The 21,965-nt window shown below is 41.0% G+C and overlaps 1 protein-coding gene across 1 annotated transcript in view; it reads left to right on the forward strand.

The window, feature by feature from the left end:
* RASD2 (RASD family member 2) overlaps positions 1 to 7,372 on the forward strand; it is a 13,980-nt gene extending 6,608 nt beyond the window's left edge. Inside the window, exons 2-3 of the mRNA XM_042470929.1 lie at positions 1,372 to 1,651; positions 4,443 to 7,372. Coding sequence (XP_042326863.1) covers positions 1,381 to 1,651; positions 4,443 to 4,972 — 801 coding nt within the window. The 5' untranslated portion in view covers positions 1,372 to 1,380 and the 3' untranslated portion in view covers positions 4,973 to 7,372. The remainder of the gene's footprint in view (positions 1 to 1,371; positions 1,652 to 4,442) is intronic.
* Positions 7,373 to 21,965: the final 14,593 nt, after the last annotated feature.

The following is a 21,965-nucleotide window of genomic DNA, read 5'->3' on the forward strand; positions in this document are numbered from 1 at the left end:
CTGTTTATTTATAGCCCGCTTTTCCAAAAGAGATCAAAGCGGGTTACAACAAGGATATAAAACATTATAAAATTTGAACAACAGTATATAAAGTTCATAAAAACATTCCAAAATTAAAAACACAATAAAACCACAGAGAATAAAAACCATGGCCAAAAGACAGAACTAGCAGGAAAGCAGCATATATGATGGGGAACAGATGTCAAGACACATGGGGGAAAGCCTGTTGGAAGAGATAGGTCTTAAGTCTCTTCCTAAACAGGTCAAGGGAGGTAACAGAGCGGAGCTTGTCAGGAAGATTATTATTATTATTATTATTAATTATTAACCTTTATTTATGAAGCGCTGTAAATTTACACAGCGCTGTACATGCAATCTTTTTAGTTAGATGATTCCCTGCCCTCGGGCTTACAATCTAAAAAGACATGACACAGAAGGAGAAGGGAGTGGTGGAGGGAAAGGGTAAGAGGTCCAGCAGTTCCTCTCTACCTCCAAGGCCTGGACCAAGGCAGATGGACTGGAGGGAGGGCAAGGCTTCATAATGGATGGTTAATCATTTTCCAGGGAAAATACATACTCTCAAGTAGGATAATGCATATACAGTACATAGCAATACAGGAAATGGTTTGATAAACAGGCACCAAAAGAACATCAAATAGTAAGCGACAATTATGCAATGCCTGGGAAGGCTTCTCTGAACAGGATGGTTTTCAACTCTGTTTTGGAGTTGAAAGAGAGTTCCAAATCATGGCTGCCTATAGTTAAGACCTTAAATATGAAAACCAATGAAATCTCATTAAGGCCTTAAATACACTAAAGGCACCAGATCCAATCTGATCTTGGAAGCTAAACAACCTGGTTAGTACTTGGACCACCAACAAATACCATGTACTGTAGGATATATTTCAGAGGAAGGAACTGGCAAACTACCTCTAGAGTATTCCTTGCCCAAGAAAGCCTTATAAAATTCATGAGGTCACCATATGTCAACAGATGATTTGAAGGCACATACAAACACAAACCATCTGAGGAAGTAGACTTAAGTCTATGAAAGCTCATGCTGCCAGCTTCTTTCAGTTAATCTCAAAGGTGCTACAAGATCTCTCTACATTTGTACTAGTTCATCTTAGTGCCAAAGCCTGGAGAACTTACTTATTTGAATTGCAACTCCAAGAATTTTCTAGCTAGCATGGCCATGGTGGCTAGAGAATTTTAGGAACTGTAGTCCAAAAAAATAATTTGCCAAGCTCTGCCTGGCAGTGAGTTTATTGCTTGGTGCTTCAGTCCTGCAGTGATTGTTCTGTCACTTTGGGCCTTGTGTTCTTCTTTTCAGTCCTGAGAGTAAAACATGCCTTTTATTAATCCATGCAGATCTAAGCAATGATGAAGACTATGTCTAGTGGGAACTGCACTTTGAATGTGCCAGCCAAGAACTCCTATCGGATGGTTGTGCTGGGAGCCTCCAGGGTTGGCAAGAGTTCCATTGTCTCACGATTTCTCAATGGCCGCTTTGAAGACCAGTACACACCCACAATTGAAGATTTTCATCGCAAAGTCTACAACATTCGTGGTGACATGTATCAGCTGGACATCTTGGATACATCTGGGAACCATCCATTCCCTGCCATGAGAAGACTTTCAATTCTCACAGGTTAGCTCTTTCTCTGTGTTTTTGGGTTACTAGTAGCTGTTCAAGTCTGTCCAGATCAAGACAAACCATTTTGAGGGAGAACAGGCAAGGTTCTCATCAAGAAACTAATTGTATGATGTTTGGAGGGTTTTTTGTTTATGACTGAAAATAACAGACAAAATGTAATTCAAGTTCAGTTAGCATCTCATGTGCCTAAGCATACTTTGACTTTGGCTTTCCTGTACAAATGATGCTCATATTGCAGTATGGAAAGAGAAGACACTTGTGAGATGGAATGAAAGTCCATTGATTAGAAGGGATTTTGAAAAGAAAGAAGTGTTGTAAGTCTTTTTGATGTACCTTGGGAATAGTTCTGGCATGTCTGTCAACAAATTTATTTATTTAATAGGAGGGCCTAAAAACCCTAAAGGTATGAGATCCTGTCTGATCTTGGAGGTTAAGAAGGATCAATCCTGGTTAGTACTTGGATTGGCAACTGGATTGCCAAGGAATACCACATGCTGTAGGATATATTTCAGATGAAGTAACTACAAAACCATCTCTCCTTGCCTAAGAAAAGCCTATGAAATTCATGGGGTTGTCATAAGTCAACCTGAAGGCACACACATGTCCAAGAACCCAAACTTCCATGAATGGCAGCAGGGTTTCTGGAAGAATCCCTTCTCAGCTCTTCTTAGTGATATGGGACAAAACTTGATACCTTGCACTTGTTGCAAAAACATATTTTAAAATGGTTGATAGTCTGCTTGTATCACAGGCTGTTATGTGCTCCACACCTTAGCTATGACCCTTCCCCTAAAAATGTCTCCAGCAACCAAGGGTCAAGCTATTTTAGTAGATGTTCTCTCTCAAGTGGTGAGACATCTGCATGTCATGGAATGTTATTTTCCTCATCTACATACTTTGCATTTAGGTAAATGTGGATTTAATTTACAACTATGACTGCTGAGGCACATATCTATGATGACATTGAATTGTAGAAGGGAAAATATGCAATCCTCTGAACACCTAGTATGACCCTTGCCATCTCAAGCAGCTTGTGTTCCATTTGGGAGAAAAGCAGAAAATCAATCAATCAATCAAAAATAAATAAATAAATATCCTGTCCCTCCAAAAATGCTGTAAAAAGATTCTTAGCACTAAAACTTAAGAAAGGGGCTCAGTATAAAAGTGATTATTGTGAAACTGTTTCCACTAAATTTGGGAGGATTCACTTTTTCTCTCATGCAGAAAGGTTTTTAAACGTGCAAACCCCTGCTTGTCTCATTCTAGTAAAAAAAAAACATTAGAACAGTAAGGGTTTACCAAAGCACTAAAGTGTTAAGAAAAACTTTTAGCTTATTCTTTATATGCTGTTTATTGTGAACAGGTCTTAAAGTCAAGAAGACCCACTTCTGTCAGAATATTGCAGGAGGAAAATATCACAGTGGTGATAATCCTACTACTTGGTGCCCTTTTGTGTTTTGGATACCATGTGGCTTAAGTGAAGAAAGAAAGTGAAAAAGAGGTCATTTAACCACCTCATGACAGCAGCATTGTGTCTGAAAGATGCTGCTAAAGAGGAGAGGAAAAAGGAGGAAGTGGTAGAAAGAAAGAGGGTCCAAACATACAGGCCAAAATAAAGCCGCTTCGGGTCGCTTTGGAGGTATGCTGTTTAAATGACACAGGCATCTTAAGAGGCCAGAAGCTGCGCCAAAGCTGTGCTCCAGTCCTTAGGACTGGAGTGTGGCTTTGGTGTGGCTTCCAGCCTCTTAGGACGCATGTATCATTTAAACAGCATACCTCCAAAGTGACCCGAAGCAGCTTTATTTTGGCCTGTCTGTTTGAGCCCTTAGACACCTATGTTGCACCTGTCATTTTCACAGCTTGGCAAAGTTACTTTTTGGGGACCAAAGATCCCAGAATCTTCACCACCACCTTTTGGCTAAAAACCTCTCTACAACATGTTTGCACAGGCAGAAGATGTCAAGAGTCAAACCAGATGTTCAGAGGAATTTTCCCTTTGAAAATAATCAGAGATATGTCACATACTTCACCTGTCCCAATTGGTCAGGGACAGTCCCAATTAATCCTCTATCATCCCACTTTCTCAGTTGCTTTAAAATTGCCCCAATTTCTCTCTCCTCCTCCTCCTTTCCTCCTTTGTCATCAGGTTACTTCAGTTCTGCATACTGAGTTTAAAGTCCAAAAGTAGTCCCGAATCAATTGACTCAGTGGGGTATGTGTATGTGTGGAAACTTTTCCTTCTCAGTAGGCTCAAGCAAAACCAAATTGCTGCAGCTTCTCCTAGCTTCTGGATTCTTCCTAATTGATAATTTTTGTCCTCTTGGCCATGCCATGATGTTGCTGGATCACAAGCACCCCACTTTTCATGTTTGAAATGTTGGAGGTGTGTTATGTGCCTCAGCTGTCGCGGTAGGGGGATTCTGGAAGTTGTAGTGTGGAAAAACGTAATTTTGCCAAGTTCTGGTAATTTCCCCCAGAAAAGCCAATAACAGCTAAAAGAGATGGATTTCAAGTGCAAGCTGGAAGTGAAATAGTTATGTTGTTTTCAAAATGTTATTTTACTAAAATTCTTAGTATCTTAGTTCATTGTATTTTTATATGTATATTCTTGTGGGCTTCCAATTCTCTGTAAACAGCATCCCTTTAATCCAAACACCTACTTTCAGAACATTTTGGTTATACAGTACACCATAATATAAACAAGATTGTTCATTGATTGCTTCTTTGAAATAAGCTTTAAATAGGTTGTAACAGATTGCCTTCTCTTTCTATTGGAACGCTACAGGGGATGTTTTCATCCTAGTGTTCAGCCTGGATAACAGAGAATCCTTTGATGAAGTCAAGCGACTCCAGAAGCAGATCCTTGAAGTCAAATCATGCCTGAAGAATAAGACTAAGGAAACAGGAGAGCTGCCCATGGTGATCTGTGGCAACAAGAATGATCATGGTGAACTCTACCGCCAGGTGAGCTCTGAAGAAGCTGAGAAGCTTGTCTCCAGTGATGAGAATTGTGCTTACTTTGAAGTCTCCGCCAAGAAGAACACCAATGTGAATGAGATGTTCTATGTTCTTTTTAGCATGGCCAAGCTTCCTCATGAGATGAGTCCTGCCCTTCACAGGAAGATCTCTGTCCAGTATGGTGACACCTTCCATCAAAAGTCCTTCAAGATGAACAGAGTCAAAGAGACAGATGCTTACGGCATGATCTCTCCCTTTGCTCGTCGACCCAGTGTCAATAGTGACCTGAAATACATCAAATCCAAAGTTCTCAGAGAAGGGCAAACAAGGGAGAGAGAGAAATGCACAGTACAGTGAAAGAAACTGCTGAGACAGAGTCTGTAGAGTATGTGCAGTGCCTTACAAAAGAAAATGGCTGATCGGGGAATGTTGTTAATGGATTTGTCAGGCCCAGGTAATGACTGCAAATCACAGTCATGAGAATAAGGCTCAAAACCACTTTTTCAACAGTATCACACCATTGATGTAAAGAAATTATTTCAAAGGACAGTATTGTAAATACTTGAAGCTGTCTGGTAAGTAATTACCACATGCAGCACCTATGACTTGTTCTTTCATTATATAAAAAAAATTCTGGTTTTCTATTTGTTTTTCTCTCCCTTGAAGAAACTGTATAAAGAAGGCTGAATCTCAGCATTATATGAGAAATTAGTGCAGGATGAGTAACTTGCATAGTTTTGCTGAGTTTTCATATACAGTGGTTAATCTTTGCTGTCAAGATGAAAACAATGTTGTTTTCCTCCAATTCATCTTCAGAAATAAGACTCATGTTGCACCTTCCTATCTTGGTTCAATGAACTCAGGGTGGCTTCCAAGACAATTTGTATATATGTATATATGTATCTATGTAAGTATGCATATTTCTGATTTGCCCTTAAGTAGATTTGTTTGGTTTGAAGAAGGCTGGGACATTTGGGAGTTGGTGGAGAAATGCACTTTTTAACATGGCACTGGCAGTTCATATCACTTCATATTCTGGCTTTAATTTTGTTTTTGTTTTCCAAGCAAAACCAGATGGCAAATTGTCTGTTTTAACTGAAATGTGAGCTAATCGGCAAGTAGGAACGAGAAATGCCAATTGTTTTCAAGTCACAAAATTTATATAGTAATTTGAAGTTCTTGTACTGTAAAAACCCAGCACACCTGGCTGCTTCATGTGCTTTTCTGTTCCTAAGAAGAATATCTTTACATTTCAAATCCCACCCATCTCCACTTAACTTGCTTTTATTCAGCACTTTTGTCCTCAAAACCAGAGCTTGGTTACTTTTTTGGGCTAAAACTCTCCAAGTGAGCATGGACAATGGCGATGCAGTGAGCATGGAGTCATAATACAAAAAAGTAGTTCTCCCAAGCTTTTCTGACAACCACAGTGGCTATGTAATACCAAATCCCATGACCTACCTGGTGGCTCATGCCACATCATGGCCCTTACCCTATAATCCCACACCTATGTTACGCTATGTTATCTGGCTTTCAGGTCAGCTGAACACAGTAGGACTTACTTCTAAATTTAACCTGCACAAATCAGGTGAAACAAACATGTAAAATTCAGTTTAGAAAGAGACTGTCTTCCAAGTCATAGCCACTGTGGATATGAGCACCAGAATATAATGCACAGATGTAGTTTGATTTCAAGAATGTAGAATTAAAAAAAAAAAAAGCCAGCATAACACAAATTGTTTGTTGTTGTTCTTGTTGTTGTTGTGTGCCTTCCAGCCATTTCTGACTTATGGCAACCCTAAAGTGAACCTATCACAAGGTTTTCTCAGCAGAATTTGTTGGGGTGGAGGTTGCCCTTGCTTTCCTCTGTGGCTGAGACTTGCCCAGTGAATTTCCATGGCTGAATGGGGGGTTCAAAGCCTGGTCTCCCAGTGTGCTAATTCAGCACTCAAATCACTACACCATACTGAGTCACATAGATGGTTTTACTCCATATAAATTCATCAATTCATACCATAACCTGTCTTGGCCCAGTTGTGTTCACTGAGGTGTTCTGGAGCTACCACATGTAAGAATGGGATAAAAGGATAGGATGTTCCAGCCTCTTATTCATAATTCTCCCATCCAGATGACCCCTGCCTCTCTCAGTCTCATCTTGCTCCCCTTCTTCTTTTGTTCCTTCGTGTGCTGGGACAACTGTCTGCACTGATAATAGACATTTTAAAGGGAAAAAAATACCTCAGACGTGAGTATGTTGGTGTGTGTGTGTGTGCATGTGTGTAGTTGTATGTATACATGACTGCAATGTATGTAGCAGGGGAAAGACTTTAGTCTCAGTTATGTTGACATACTGTGTGAACTGTGTGGATTTTAGATAGTCCTGATATTCTGTACCAGCTGTTGATAATATCACACCTCTGTGTTCTATTATACCTCATGTTCTGCACATATGTAAATGGTACTGTATGTTCTGCAAGCCGTATTGGGCTGAATGAATGTTCACTCTGATATCTGACTGGTAAACAAAGTTTGAAGTATATCTGTAAAAGTCCTTAACAGATAAAAGTATCATCCTCCCTGTGGATTCGTCAGCCCCACACCTTTCCTTGCCTTGCAATGTAAAATGCAGTATTGTCTAATTTCCTCTAGTGCCATGGCAACCACTTATATTATTTTCAAGTGACTCAAAAACTTGTATAATAAATCTATGTATATATACATATACATTCTTTTCAAATAAACCTGATTTATTTGTTAGCTGTGTCCTGAATGTTCTCATTTTCTCAAATTAGGAAAATGACTGATGACAAGTTACTGTACATCCCAGTTGGATATGTGGGTGTGTTTTAGAAAATACATGGTGTGGTGGAAATGTAATTTAAAAGCAGAAACTTCCATTGGCCCAGCAGGATTCAAAGAGGCAGAAAAAGACACGCAGCCTATTTTGAACTTCCTTGACACTTGAAGGTGCTTTGACATGTCCTCATTATGGACTGGCCAACCAGCAGCCACAAATCTCTCCATCAAAGAAGAATTACTACATTGCTACTAATAGTGGGCAGTATGTGGGGAGATATATGTCTCTCAAGATTTCTTCCTTCTCTGTTTGGAGTGGGAGGATAATAAATGAAGAACGCCAGCTAAACACTTCACATACATTCATCACAGAGCTTAGACTATTGGCAAAGGTTTATGGGAGTTTTGGAAGAAGAAGCATGTAATCCACTTTCATCATTTCTGAGAGCAGACCACAACAGAAACTAGAAACACAACGGAATTGTTTCCAGAGCAAAGCTGAACAAAGCATTGCAAAAGAAAAATGATAAAGATTACAATAAGCCTGTTTTGTGACACTTCTCCAAGGAAGGTTGTGGTGGAAAACAAGAGAGAAGAGAAGCCTCTTATCATTGTAGGATTCAAGTGTATCAAAGGCAATTCATTGTTGTTATGTGCCTTTTAAATTGACTCTCACTTATGGCAACCTTATCATAGGGTTTTCATGGCAAGATTTATTCAGAGGTGGTTTGCCATTGCTCTCCTCTGGTATTCTCTGGCAGTCCCTTCCAAATACTCACCAGACCTGACCCTTCTTAGCTTCTGAGATCATACATGACCTGATGTCTTTAGGTTATTTAGGTTGCTATCCAAAGCAATACTGCAAGGGAATTGTGTGTTACACATCACCAGCAATGTCACATGTATGATCAAATGCATATCTGAGCCATGTTTCTGTTCCACAGGCATTCCAAATTTTGATGACTTTGCCAGCTGCAGCAGGAATCATGTTTCCCCACCAACACAATACAGTATATGTTGGGATACCAGGAAAATGTGATAACACCAAAACAGATATGCTTTATTGTGGAGAGATGTCTAGATTTCAAACAATACAAATGAGGGAGAATTACGCATCTTTTAATTTCAGATTGTCTAGATTCTAGAGTTTAGAAAGACCTGGAAGTAGGGTTTATATCTTTCCACTTGTCTCAACTGTAACGATCATTCAGTGGGACATAGTATGCCTGACAGATATTTTCAGGTTTCCACAGAGACCATTAGCTGACAGTAACGAATGTACTAGCAGTCCTGTTTGCAGCAGGTGAGACGTAAAACTATTTCTCTACACATATGATTTTATTTATTGACCTTAGAGTGCCTTTGGATATATTCAGAAAGCATGAGTCATTTGTGCTTCCTGTCTCCCCAGCTACGAGTTGTTAGAACTTAACCTAAGAACATAAGAGGAGCACTGTGGATCAGGACAAAGGCCAATCTAGTTCTATCATCCTGTTTCTGAATAGCCAACATACCTATAGAAAGCCAACAAGCAAAACATGACTATAGTTGCACTTTCCCACTTGTGTTCCCAGAAAATGCAATTTAGAGACTGGCTAAAGCTGCCTTTGATACAGGAGTTAATACTCAGCAATCAGGTAGCAACTGATAGTAGTATCTTCCATGGATTTATCTAATCCACTTCAAAAACCATTCAGGTCTGGTGACCATGACTCCTCACATAAAAGCAATTCCCATAGCTAAACAATCAGCATTGACCAAGATATGATGTTGTCTAGAGCAGAGCAGCAAATGGCATTCTGCCCTTGCAACCCCCCCCCTTTAATCAAGGTACTGCTAAGTTTTTTTGGGGGGGGGGGAGGGAGGTTGCAAGAAAAGCATCACTTCCTACTCTCATAAAGAAAAGAAGAAATACAGTGCTAATATAGTGGGTTAGGTTCCAGACATATTTCAAAGGATAGAATTATTTACACTATCACTTATGAAGTACAAAATATTGCTAAGCCTTAAAAAATGCAAAAGCAAAAATAATAAATAAAACAATTGTCAGAATATGACACTGAGACACACAGTGTGCAAATGCTGCAGAGAGCAAGAACATCGGTTACAAAATTATCCTGTACTGTATAACTGAAAAGTGCCCTATTAGTGAAGTGCTTTAAAAGCAAAGCACCTTAACACAACCACATAGCCCAAAAAACTCACCTTAAAGTGAGTTTTGCCTGTAACTGACCATTTGCTGCTCTTTCATGATATTCAAAACCCAAGGATAAGGCATTATTCAACCATAGAGATGGGCCAGATTCATGATGCACTTTATTTATTTTTCCCCTTTTGTCAGCTCTGGATCTCTCATGTTGAAGTTTTATTGGATAACCTCAGGGTCTGTTATTATTCTTGAAGAAATCCAATAGATTTCAATTAGGATTGCAACCTCTAATTAGTAATTTCATATACTAATACTTTAACTGCTGATTAAAGTCCTCCTTTTCCCTACTTCATCAGTGTTATATCTGTGAGGAAAGGAAAAAACTACAGGTTGGGAGATTCAACTAACTGGTGACATTTGAAAAAGAAGTGCTGGGCACTTTACAGATATGACTCTTAAACACCTGTTACTGTTGATCTCACTAGGAACCATATACATATAGATTTCCATGTTTAACACATGTCAGAATGTCATTCCATGGCCAAAGAGACCAGAAGGTACCTGCTTCCCATATGTGTTAAAGAGGAGACATCTTTCAGGAAAAGAAGGCTGCAGTCTAATTCAGCAAGAATGTAGTTGAATACACTGGGATCCAAATCAAGAGTTTTAGGAACCAAATAGTGACCTAAAAAGATAAATTTGCTAGTTTGGGGTTTTTCTTCCTTCACACTCAGATTTTTTTTTAGTATCAAGTTCTTTCCATCTTTGACAAAATTAGTGAATTTTGGCAAATGCTTATCAAAAATGAATAGAAGTAAAATGCTCACCCATCTCTAATAACCATACCTTATTGTTGTAGAAGTGAAAAGCTCCTAAACTCTCAGCTGAACTATGGGCTGCCAAAAAGCTGGGGGGGGGGAGTCCCAATACATTTTGTGAGATTTATTTCAGAGTAAACATCCCCAGTTACCTCTTTAAACTGGATCAGATCAGTCTATTCTTCTTAACTGTGCATGAGTTGTCCCAATATTTTCTAGGAACCTAAGCAGAGACCTTCTCAGGACTACATCCAAGGTTATAAATTATGTCACTGAAGCTTCATCACAACCACTCGGGCTTATTTTACATTTCTGAAGCCAAGAGTCATAACAATCTCACAAGAAGAATCCAGGTCTCATCAAGTCTCTGAGGCATGAAGCCAAGAGCAGACCTCAATTTGAGCTGTGGCTCAGTCCTGAGATGCTTCCTGTGCCAGGTTTCAGCTCTGGAGTTTTGAGCGTGTGCAAAGTGTGTTTGCCCTCTTTCTAAAGATCTCTCACACACTTCTGCAAGTAATGGGGTAGCTATTCCACACCAGAGAACAAGACTTCAAGGGCAGGCCATGACATTTTGTTTGGCTGGGTGGAAAGGAGTTAAAATGTGGCTTTACATACCAAAAGATGGTAAAGGATGCTGTCCCCTCCAGGAAATTCTATTTCAGAGAGCACAACTCTCTCAATAAAAGACAGTCTCCTCAGCACTTGTTAAGATGAGATCATTCATCCTCATCCACCACTGCAAATGTAGTGACTCATAGTAATGTTAAGTATTCCTCACTTATCCAAGAAATGAGATGTCTAAGGCGGCTCAGTGATAGCACACGTACTTTGTATGTGGAAAGTCTCAGGTCAGTTACCCAGCACCCAGTTGTGCTGGGAAAGACTTTAGTCTGAAAACACTGTGTCAGTGGAAATCACCTTGCATAACCTAGTGTCCTTTAGATGTGTTGATGCCAGCCCCCATCATCCCCAGTAAACATGGCCATTTGCCATTTGCCATGTGTCTGGGGATCATGAAGATACTATTTTGGAGAAGGCTGGGTTGGCAAAACAGAGTTGACAATATGAAGCCTCACTGCTTCCTAGATGTCACATCATATATGGTCCATGCATCCAACCTTCAACCCATTTGAATGAGGAAGCACTATTGCCTTTATAATATGTGTTCTATTTACATGTCTTAAAATATAGCACAGCAGAAGTCAGCTCCTGCAGAAGGCAAGACAATCCTGCATTGTGTCCACCCAAAACAACACTTACTCCTTTAGCTGCTACAAGCACCACTGAATTGGTACTCTGGCCTCACATGAAGCTTCAAAAGTGGAATTACAGCAGGATAGTAGAATCTGTTGTCATACTTTTTATCACACAATACCATGTCTATCCTGTAGCTGCTTCATCTTCCATCCATTTTTGGAGCTCTACTTTTTATTGATGGGCAAAACCCCTCAATGCCTCCCAATTGCTCTGCTTTTCCACCATTGATTCACATGTGGTAAGTTCTTCCTGCTACAGGCAGTCGCATGATATGAATAGGCATAATTATGCTTTTCTGCCCCTCTCACCCCTGCCCCAGGCTATTCCCAAGCAAGCTGTTTTTTTCTTTTTCCAAGTTCTTTTCTTTTCTTTTCATTTATTTATTTTCTGTGACTGTGCAATTGGGGAGAAAAACAGACCGATAAAGTCCTGAATCTCTGTTTCTCTACAAATCTCTTTCTCTACTCTCAGGCTAGCTGGAGCATGTCACCTTTCAAAACCTGCACAATATGCCCAAACCTTGGAACAGTAACTTTTTAAAGCCCCCAACTCCTCAAATCCCCTAGGCTGGGGAAATTTGTACTTTAAAAATGTAACATTCACAATCTGTAACATCCTCAATTACTAAGGGACATTGATATGAGAATGGAACAAGAGCTCTGGAAGATGAATTGCATCCTGTTTCCCACAGTGGCCAGCTAGCTGCTTCTATGTAAAGGCAATTGTCCTAGAACAGTGGATATTCAGGAACTTACAGCCTATGCAAGCTGTATTCAGTTTTCCTGGCCAGAGGGCATTAACAGACACCTGAGAATATATCTAATCAGGGACCCCAAAACTATTTTTAAGATGGAGCAGCTCAACATCGGTAAGCAGGCCACACTTGCAGGTATATTTTCTCACAAAAAACCGAAAAAACAGTATGCATAACATTAAAATAACAACAATGAAATGAACTAAGAAATAATTTGACTATCATAAAAAATAATGGCAAAGTAATAAATGAGTGTTACAAAGTCAAGCAAAACCCTGCACAATTGATAGGTCAGGTAGAAAAATATATGTAAGATCTTATGCACGATGCAAAAACTTCTATACTACTATGTCTGAGGTGGAAAGATGGAAAGAATACTGTGCAGGTCACAATCAGAGGAAGGACAAATTACTTCTCCCATTTACTACCCTCAAATATAAAGAGTCTTGCAAGCACAATGTGTACTTAGTCCATGTGTTCAATATAGTTGCCTCCAAAGTAATTGTGGATACTATAGATTACATTCAGCATTTCAAGGAAGGGCTCAACAACAGCTCTCCTTAATTGTGTGGATGGATGTTTCATCATTCAGTACAATTCTAACCAATAATTTCTGAGGGAGTTTCACTGCATAGGAGTCTTGATGGTCGAATTCTCTTAGTCTCAGGGGGTCTGTGCCCCATACCTCCCATTCCAGACCATTGCAAGATCCATTCCTATGATTAGACAGGAAGAGACAACCCCCTCAGGCAGCAGATGCTAGGGGTGACCAGTATCACTGTAGGAAGAGAAGACAATTTATTTATCTTCTTTCTCAATCAATTTTATATACCTATCATCTTCTCCCAATACACGGATTCTGTGTACACAGGGTCAGGAGACATTTGTGGCATATCCAGAGTTCTGCTTGATCATAGTGTCCAGGACAAGAAGCAAGCCTAGGATTTTCTCCCTCCTTTTCCTCTTGGCCCTTGTTTTTTGTTTGCTTGTCTTTGTTCATCAGTCTGTCTCTCCATCCACTAACTGAATTCAGTGGGAGGAAAAACAGCTATGGACCTTATCACACTGAGGTTATTGGAGCTAAGATCAGGGGTGAGTGTGGGTCGAATGATGCAGATTGACGTTATAATGTGACTGTTTTATCACACCTGGTTGCCCTTCCATTACCCTTTTGAACTGAGGGGGAATCGAATCCAAGGCAAGTCATGTGATGCAGATTCAGGCAAAGCGGAGTGAGTGCACATTGTATTTCCACACCGGTGCATACCATGGGGGATTCAACGATTCGAATTGGGACCCTTGCACATGCTCAGTGGGGCCTTGAAGGCATCCTGAGCCTTTGCACTTCTGGGGTGAAGAAGGGAGCCTGGCTCCACTTTCACGGGAATGACAGCTATTTCCCCTCCACTTTCTCGGGAATGACAGCTGCACCTTTCTTCCTCCCTTCTATTTTCCCATCCCTGGCAGCCAAATTCAAAGGGTCCTCCATGTCAGAGCCGCAATCCATTTCATCCACATCTACATCTATTCTCCTGTCATTCTCCTCATCTACATCTCTCCTTCCCTTTGTAGCAGTTGCCTTCTCTTAGGTTGCATCCACACTGAGGAAATAATCCAGTTTAACTGCAGTTTAACTATCCTGGCTCAGTGCTATGGAATTCTGGGAACTGCAGAGCCTTCTCTGCCAGAGAGCTCTGGTGCCTCAGCAAACTAACAACTTAAATTATTATTATTATTATTATTATTATTATTATTATTATTATTATTATTTTAAAAATAAAGTATTATGGGAGTTGGAGTTTGTTGTGGGGTCCTTGGCTCGAAGCTATGGAATTCTGGGAGTTCCATCTCTCCCTCCAGCCTCCTTAATAATAATTTAAGTTACTAGTTTTCTGAGGCACCAGAGCTCTCTGGCAGAGAAGGCTCAATGTCTCAGGACACTGCAGTTCCCAGAATTCCATAGCACTGAGCCAGGATAATTAAACTGCAGTTAAACTGGATTATTTCCCCAGTGTGGATGCAACCTAAGAGAAGGCAACTGCTACAAAGGGACACACACAGATGCACACATCACTACCACCACCAACAAAGATTTATAGTTTGGTGAGAACACAGAGCACTCTGTCTGGAGGACAGATGTAGATGAGGATTAAATGGATGGGGGCTCTGACACAGAGGATTCCTTTGGGGATATGTGTGTGTGTGCGAGAGAGAGAGAGGGGGGGCAGGCAGGGAGGGAGAGAGTGCTCGCTGGGCAGGCTGCTCCACAAGAAGTTGCAGCAAGGAAGGAGAGGGAAGCAGAGACAGAGCTCCAATGGAGCCCCGGTTGCCCTGAAACCGGAAGGAAATGGGACAAATTGCAGCAGGGCATCATGGGAGATTTGCAACCCAGGGGTCTTGCAATGGTGTTCAGGAGCACCGGCAGATTGGAATTCCACACCAGACCAATCTGCAGTAAGTTCGAACTGACCATCAATGCGAATCCCGTCAATCCACTTATTTAGCGCACTCGCCAAAATGAGGAGCCAGGAAGGATTCAGTTCGGAAGCCTCGCTGAAAGAGGACACAAGGGGCTCCCATTGAAAGTAACCAGGTGTGAAAATACATGAACGTTCTAACGTGAATACACATCACTCAATTCGCACTGACCCTAGTTCTGAGCTCAAAAAAACCAGTGTGATAAGGTCCTATATAAGCTCCAAGGAAGACATGAGTGTGGGACAGGATTTGAGGCACTGTTAAGAAGCAAAGAAGCTTTGGATCCAATGGACCCTTCTGTTTTAATAAATAAATAAAAAAAGCAGGCCATTTTGAGTTCCAGCCACTGCAGCATGCAATGGTTTAATCCTCTGCCACACTCCTGCTGAACCCTTCCTGAAACCCTCGGGGAAATGCCTGAAAAATATCTGGAAATGACAACAGACATGATGGCACATTGCTTCCAATTTCAGCACTTTTCTTCCAGTTTTCAATCTTTTCATGCAATAATTTCTAGCATGGATTTTACCTTGCTTTCTGTCTGCCACACACTGACTTTTGCTTTGTCATGTCTTGACCCTGATTATACATCAGTCACACAGCGATAGACCCATTCACCATAAACAAGACAGTCAAAGTCATAACAGTAATATTGGAGTATTGCCTTGGGTGCTGAACGTCGTGTTACTGAAAAGTTAATAGGACCTTGAAAGCTGGGAACACAAGGCAATAGAAATAATATTTTGGAGCTGAAGGGAGTGGGTTGTTTTTTATGATGAGGTACTAAAAAGAGCTAAATATGTACAACTTGCTTCCACAGTGTCTGAGAGTGAAAGAAACAATGTTACACGACAGAAATATCTGAAGTGGCTGAACATGCCAAACAGGGAGAGAAGTTAGATACATCAGGCTGCCTTGTGTGGAATGATAAGATTACATAAAGTTAGAAAAGGGCGGGGGAGAGAGAGAGAGAGAGAGAGGAAAGATGAGAGACGAGAGAGAGAGTTTTTCTATACATTTTTTCTATATTTCTTTTCTCCCCAAAGAAATTGTTTCAGTGAAAAGTGGAATATAACGTAAAATGGAATGAAGTGTGAGGCCATAAAGGAGATGCCTTCCCCTCCTTTTCTTTTTAGATAGACAGCTTTCCTGTTCTTTCTTTTAAAAAAATTTTCCGAACATTACTGGCATTATTAATTTATAAGATGAGAATTCCAATTTTGGTTTTACTGTAAATAGGATTAGTTAAATTAAATGCTTAGGTATGATTAACCAATTTCAATAGCTCTTTCATTCTGCAGAAATAAAGCAGTTTGACACCACTTCAAACTGTCGTGGCTCCATCCTGTGGAATCCTGTGATTTGCAGTTTGGTGAGGTATTCAGCCTAGTCTGTCAGAGAGCTCTGGTGCCCCACCAAACTACAAATCCCAGGATTCTGTGTCCACTTCTGGAAACCACTGTTTAAGAAGGCTTATAAGGAGCAGCTTAAGGGTATATTTAGCTAAGGGAAAATAAAGCTGAGAAGTGATGCGATAGCCATCTTTAATTATTTGAAAGGATGACATGGAGAAGATGGAGTGAGCTTGTTTTCTGCTGATCCAGAGACCTGATCATGAAACAATGGTTTCAGATTACAAGAAAAGAGGTTCCCTTAAAGATTAGGAAAACCTGCTTTCCATTTTGCCTTGGTGGGTGGTAATTATCACAGTGGATGGTGGACTTTCCTTCTTTGGAGGTCTTTAAACTGAGCTTAGGTGGCAATTTCTTGGGAGTGCTTTAGTTGTGTATGATTCTATGATTCTAAGGACCCATTCACATTACAAAAAAAATCGGTTCTGAAACCGATTCAATCACGTGAAGTTCCTACTCACCCCGAATCTCACACAAGCGAATCCGGGGCTTGCACACCAGTTCCGTGTTAAATGGCCCCTAGCGTGGGTCTTTTGAAATCGGCGCAAATACCGTTTCTTTTTAAAAACCCCAGGTCCTGGGAATGAGAACTTGGCCTCGATCACGATCGAGGCAAATTGAGGGAGGGATTTTAGGTCAGAGGGTGGGCAAAGGGCAAGGCATTTCCTCCCCTCATTGGAGGGGAGGGGGAGGAGGAAAGAGCCCTGGGAAGAAGGGAGCAAGGGAAGGCATTCTTTAGGAGCCTCTTTTCCCCGCATCCCCTGCCCAAAGCCCTCTGTCGCTGGGCATTCCTTCCCTTGCAGGAGGAAAAAATCAGGTCATGAACGGAGCTCATGTCAGGCAACCCCCCCCCTTTTCAAATTCAAACAATTTTTTTTGAGCGAACATGCGCATTGTTTATATTCCAGAATGTTGCAAACAATGTTACATTTTTAACAATTTTTTTTGAGCGAACATGCGCATGGTTTATATTCCAGAGGCAGATGGAGCCAGGCTTGCACTTGCTTTCTGCAGAGGGAGAAGCTACAAATGTTGCAAACAATCAATGTTACATTTTTAACAATTTTTTTTGAGCAAATATGCGAATGATTTGTCTTCTTGAGCAGATACAGCAAGGGAAGCAAAGGGAAAGCTAATGTTGCTTTTAAAAGCAAAAAAAAAAAAAAAAAAAAGCATGGCAATCCCATCCTCTGCCTGGGACAGGGGCAGACCTGACCCAAAAGCCCACAGGTTTATAAAAAAAGAGAGAGAGAGAGAGAGGCATCTCTCTCCCTGCTTCAGCCGCTGAAACCCCTGTGCCTGGCTCTTTAAAAAGGGAGGACACTTCCCCCGATGCCCTGCAAACGTCACCATGACGATAGCAGCGGCCAATCTACAGAATGCGTTCGATTTCTGTCAAAATTCATTCGATTTCAATTTGTAGTGGGCACTTGCTAACGGAGCGATTCGGGGGAGGGGCATCCGGATCATCCCAGTTCCCTCCATGTCTTTTAGGCCAGTATGAATAGGGCCTAAGATGTAGTAACCTGGACAGCTTTAAGTGGAGGCTGGACACAGTCATGGAGGTTGGAATAATCAATGGCTACTGGTCAGAATGGATGTATGTCACTCCCAGTATCAGAGATAGGACAGCATGCAGCCTCAGACAGAGGATTAATATCCTGTCTGTGAGTTTCTTATGCAGAATCTGGTTGGCTATAAGGGAATCAGAAGTTGATCTAAATGGCCTTTGGTCTGGTCTGCCACAGTTCTTATTCTACCACATTGTGACAGCCTGCCTGAAAACTATTCAGGGGCCAAAACAGTGCTTACTAGAGACCCCAGTGCTGTAGGTTGATCCCCCAAAAGATAGCAATCTGCTTGGGCAAATGATATGCTTTATCCCATATCATTTGACTTGTCCAGTTTTGCTCCCTCCCCTGAAAAATCGTTGCTTTCCCATTCCGTAGTTTCATTTCTTCACTTACTCCCTTCACCCAATATTCTTTTCCATTCCTATTTCCTCATTTAAAAACATGTTTTGCCACTTGGCTTTTAGATTGAAAAAGGAAACCACCCGAAATACTTCCTCAGCTTGGCACCTAGAAGCATCTCAAGTGAAGGTTACCGAGCTATTGGCAACAACCACCCTCTTGGATTAATTATTTACTGAGCAAGGCTTAGATGTATACTTTGTTCATTATTCAAAAGCATCCTATGAATGATTTATGATGATGTGTCATGTCTCTCTCTGAACAAAATGAAATTGAGGACAGTGTGGGGGGATTTTAAAAAATAACATATTTTGTAAAAAGAAAATTAAAAAATGGTAGGAAGCTATGACAAAATGGCAGAAGGTAAAAATAAGCTGAAGAAAAAGGTTAAAAAAAACATATATGGAGATTTAGTATATGGGTGAGGAAGCACTACTGACCCATGATCTGAGAAGGTCTCACCAACCTGCAGCTGTTAGATGATGTGTGTGACACACCCCAACATGTTCAGACTTTGAGCCACTGATAAGAAGGAAAAATGGAAGAAAGATAGCAAAAGAAAGCTGCATGGAAGTGTAGGCAAGGCTTGTTTAGTGATCCTACCAGAGAGGTAGCATATACATTGCCAAGGACAATTCTTTGTTGTTGTTGTTGTTGTTGTTGTTGTTGTTAGCTGCTGTAAAATTGACTTCAACTTCTGGTGACAATGTGAATGAGAGACCTCCAAGTCTGCTTGTCATCAACAGACCAACTCAGGTCTTGCAGACTCAGAGCCATGGCTTCTTTGGCCCTGTCTGCATGCAATAAATAAAATGCCCTCCCCCTGTCCTCCCAGCGGAGAGTCCAGACAATGCACAGCCCAGATCCTGGTTCTGGTGGGAACAGTCCAGATAATATCTTTCCCGACCAGCACTAAACTAAACCCAGGGTATTACCCCCCCCCCCCCCCGGACTTTATAATGACTTTTAAAATCTCACCTTTTCTTCTGAATCTTCCTGGAAGATCTGGAGCCCCCTGTTGCAATGCCACACAGTTGTTTTCAATACACCCTGCTGTGCCACACAGTGCAGCCACCATGCACAGATCACTTTGACATTAAAACTCGGGTTCTGTCCTAGGAGAAAGGTGTTATATGAATAAAGTAAATTCTTAATAAATAAATTAACAAGGCACCTAACTATGTGAGCGACACTGGCTGCCTTGTTCTGACCTCAGGGGGACTAATGTGTTGTGATAGTGGACACGTTAGGTGGCACAGTGGGACATACATATGAACAGCTGCCTGGCATCTCAACAGGCATCATGGCAGCCAGAATACAGTGTCTTTTTGCATTTCTTTCTATCAATGTCCCTGGCTTCAGTCCAGAATTCATCTGGTTCCCTATAAATTCTAGACTGAAGATTTACACAATTAAGCTTATTAGTGCAAATCTATTTTTCAAATTATCTTTAAATTCTATTGGGATGTTCTTCATGTTATATTTTGGTAGGACAGTGGGTTTAGTGTTCTACTTTAGCTTTAGTCTAACTTTTGCTATTAGTAGTTCATGGTCTGTGCTGCAATCTGCTCCTGGTCTAGTTTTTGCAGAGACAATGGAGCTCCTACATCTTTTGCTTCCAATTACATAATCTATATTTGATTTCTATATTGGCAATCAGGTGATGTCCCTATATACAGAGTCACTTCTTGGGTTGTTTGAAGAATGTTTTTGTAATGAACAAATGGTTGGCCCCGAAAAATTTCACCAGTCAGTTTCTGGGTCAATTACATGAAGAACTGCAACTAACTTTCCACACTATCAGGAATACTTAGCAGCAGCCAGGAGGGTGAACAGGCATAAGAACTGTCCCTGTTTGTATGATGATTGTTCTTGCAGTCATTAAAGAAAAATCAAAAGACAGAGGTCCAAAAATACTGCTGAAACAATTCAGTTTGAGACCTCTTTAAGTGCCCTTGTTCAGTGTTAGGGAATTCTAGGAACTATAGTTTTGTGAGACATTTAGCCTCCTCTGTCAGAGAGCTCTGGTGCCACAATAAACTCACAAAAGTACAGTTCCCAGGATTCCCTAGCACTGAGCCAGGGCAGTTAAAGCAGTCTCAAACTGGAATATTTCTGCAGTGTCATTTGGAACTAGGAAATGAACTCCCACTGGCCTCCTTCATAGTGCTAAATCAACAGGGGAGCTGGGCCAAAACTAACAAAATGAATGTCAATAGAGAGAAATATAAGGTTCTACACTTAGGTAGAAAAAATAAAAGACACGGATATAGGATGGGTGATACGTGGCTTGACAATAGTGCATGTGCAAGAGATCTTGGAGTCTTAGGATACCATGAGCTGAACAAGAATCAACAGTGTGATGCAGCAGCTAAAAAAGCCAGTTTGATTCTAGGCTGCCTCAATACTGTTTAGATCAAGGGAAATAATAGTAGCAGTTTATTCAGCTTTGGCCAACCTCACTTCTGGACACCACAATTCAAGAAGGATATTGACAAGCTGAAATGTGTAGAGGAGGGTGATCAAAATGGTGAAAGGTCTGGAAAGCATGCCCTGTGAGAAGTGACTTGGGAACTAAGTATCTCTAGCCTGGGGAAGGGAAATTTAAGGGGTGACATGATGGTCATGTTGAAATATTTGATGGGATGTCATACTGAAGAAGGAGCAAGCTTGTTTTCTGCTGCTCCAGAGGATAGGACATGGAGCAAGCTACAGGAAAAGAGATTCCACCTAAACATTAGGAAGAACTTTCTGATGGTAAGAGCTGTTCAATAGTGGAATATGCTGCCTCAGAGAGTGGTGGAGTCTCCTTCTTTGGAGGTCTTTAAACAGAGGCTGGATGGTCATCTGTTGAGAGTGCTTTGATTGTTTATTCCTGCATGATGGGGGGCTGGACCAGATGACCTTTGAGATCTCTTCCAACCCCATGATTCTATTAATTTGTGCTGTTCATCTCTCTCTCTCTCTCTCTCTCTCTCTCTCTCTCTCTCTCCCTCTCCCCCTCTCCCTCTCCCTCTCTCTCTCTCTCTCTCTCTCACACACACACTGCCTTTCCTTCTGCCTTTATCTTTCATTGAATAGCTCAATTTTTTCCCTTCCTCTCTCTGCTTTCTTCTTATCAACCCACAGAAATTGAATGTGAAAACCCAACAGGCTGGAAATGTGACAGGCTGCATGTCAATTTCCTAGTCTTCTCATTGGAGCAGTGGCCTTAATGTAGGTGTCAATAAGTTGTTTCCTCCTCTCTGCTTCTCCTGACATTAGCCCTGAATGTAATTGCTTCATTGTCCACACCCCTATGCATGTGTATGCATGCATGCTCACACACACACACTTGAGTATTTAAAAGGGTGCTGAGGGAAGGAAATACAAAAATGTGTGATTGTTTTCTGAGTGTTTGACTAGCACTCTGGGAGGCCAGGATTGAAAGCACAGCTTGGTAATGGAAACCCATTGGGTGACCATGGGCAAGCCACTCTCTCTCCTCCTTAGAGAAAGGCAATGGCAAACCTCCTCTGAATAAATCTTGCCCCCCCCTTGAAATAAAACATTATTATTATTATTATTATTATTATTATTATTATTATTATTATTATTATGCCACCCAATTACTGGGAATCCGGGTGGCTTACAACAGAGAAATAATAGACGGTTCCCTGCCCTCAGGCTTACAATCTAAAATCTTACAATCTTATGAGAGTGGTTACCATAGC

This window comes from Sceloporus undulatus, chromosome 5 (genome assembly GCF_019175285.1).
Source record: "Sceloporus undulatus isolate JIND9_A2432 ecotype Alabama chromosome 5, SceUnd_v1.1, whole genome shotgun sequence".
Lineage (NCBI taxonomy): Eukaryota > Metazoa > Chordata > Lepidosauria > Squamata > Phrynosomatidae > Sceloporus > Sceloporus undulatus.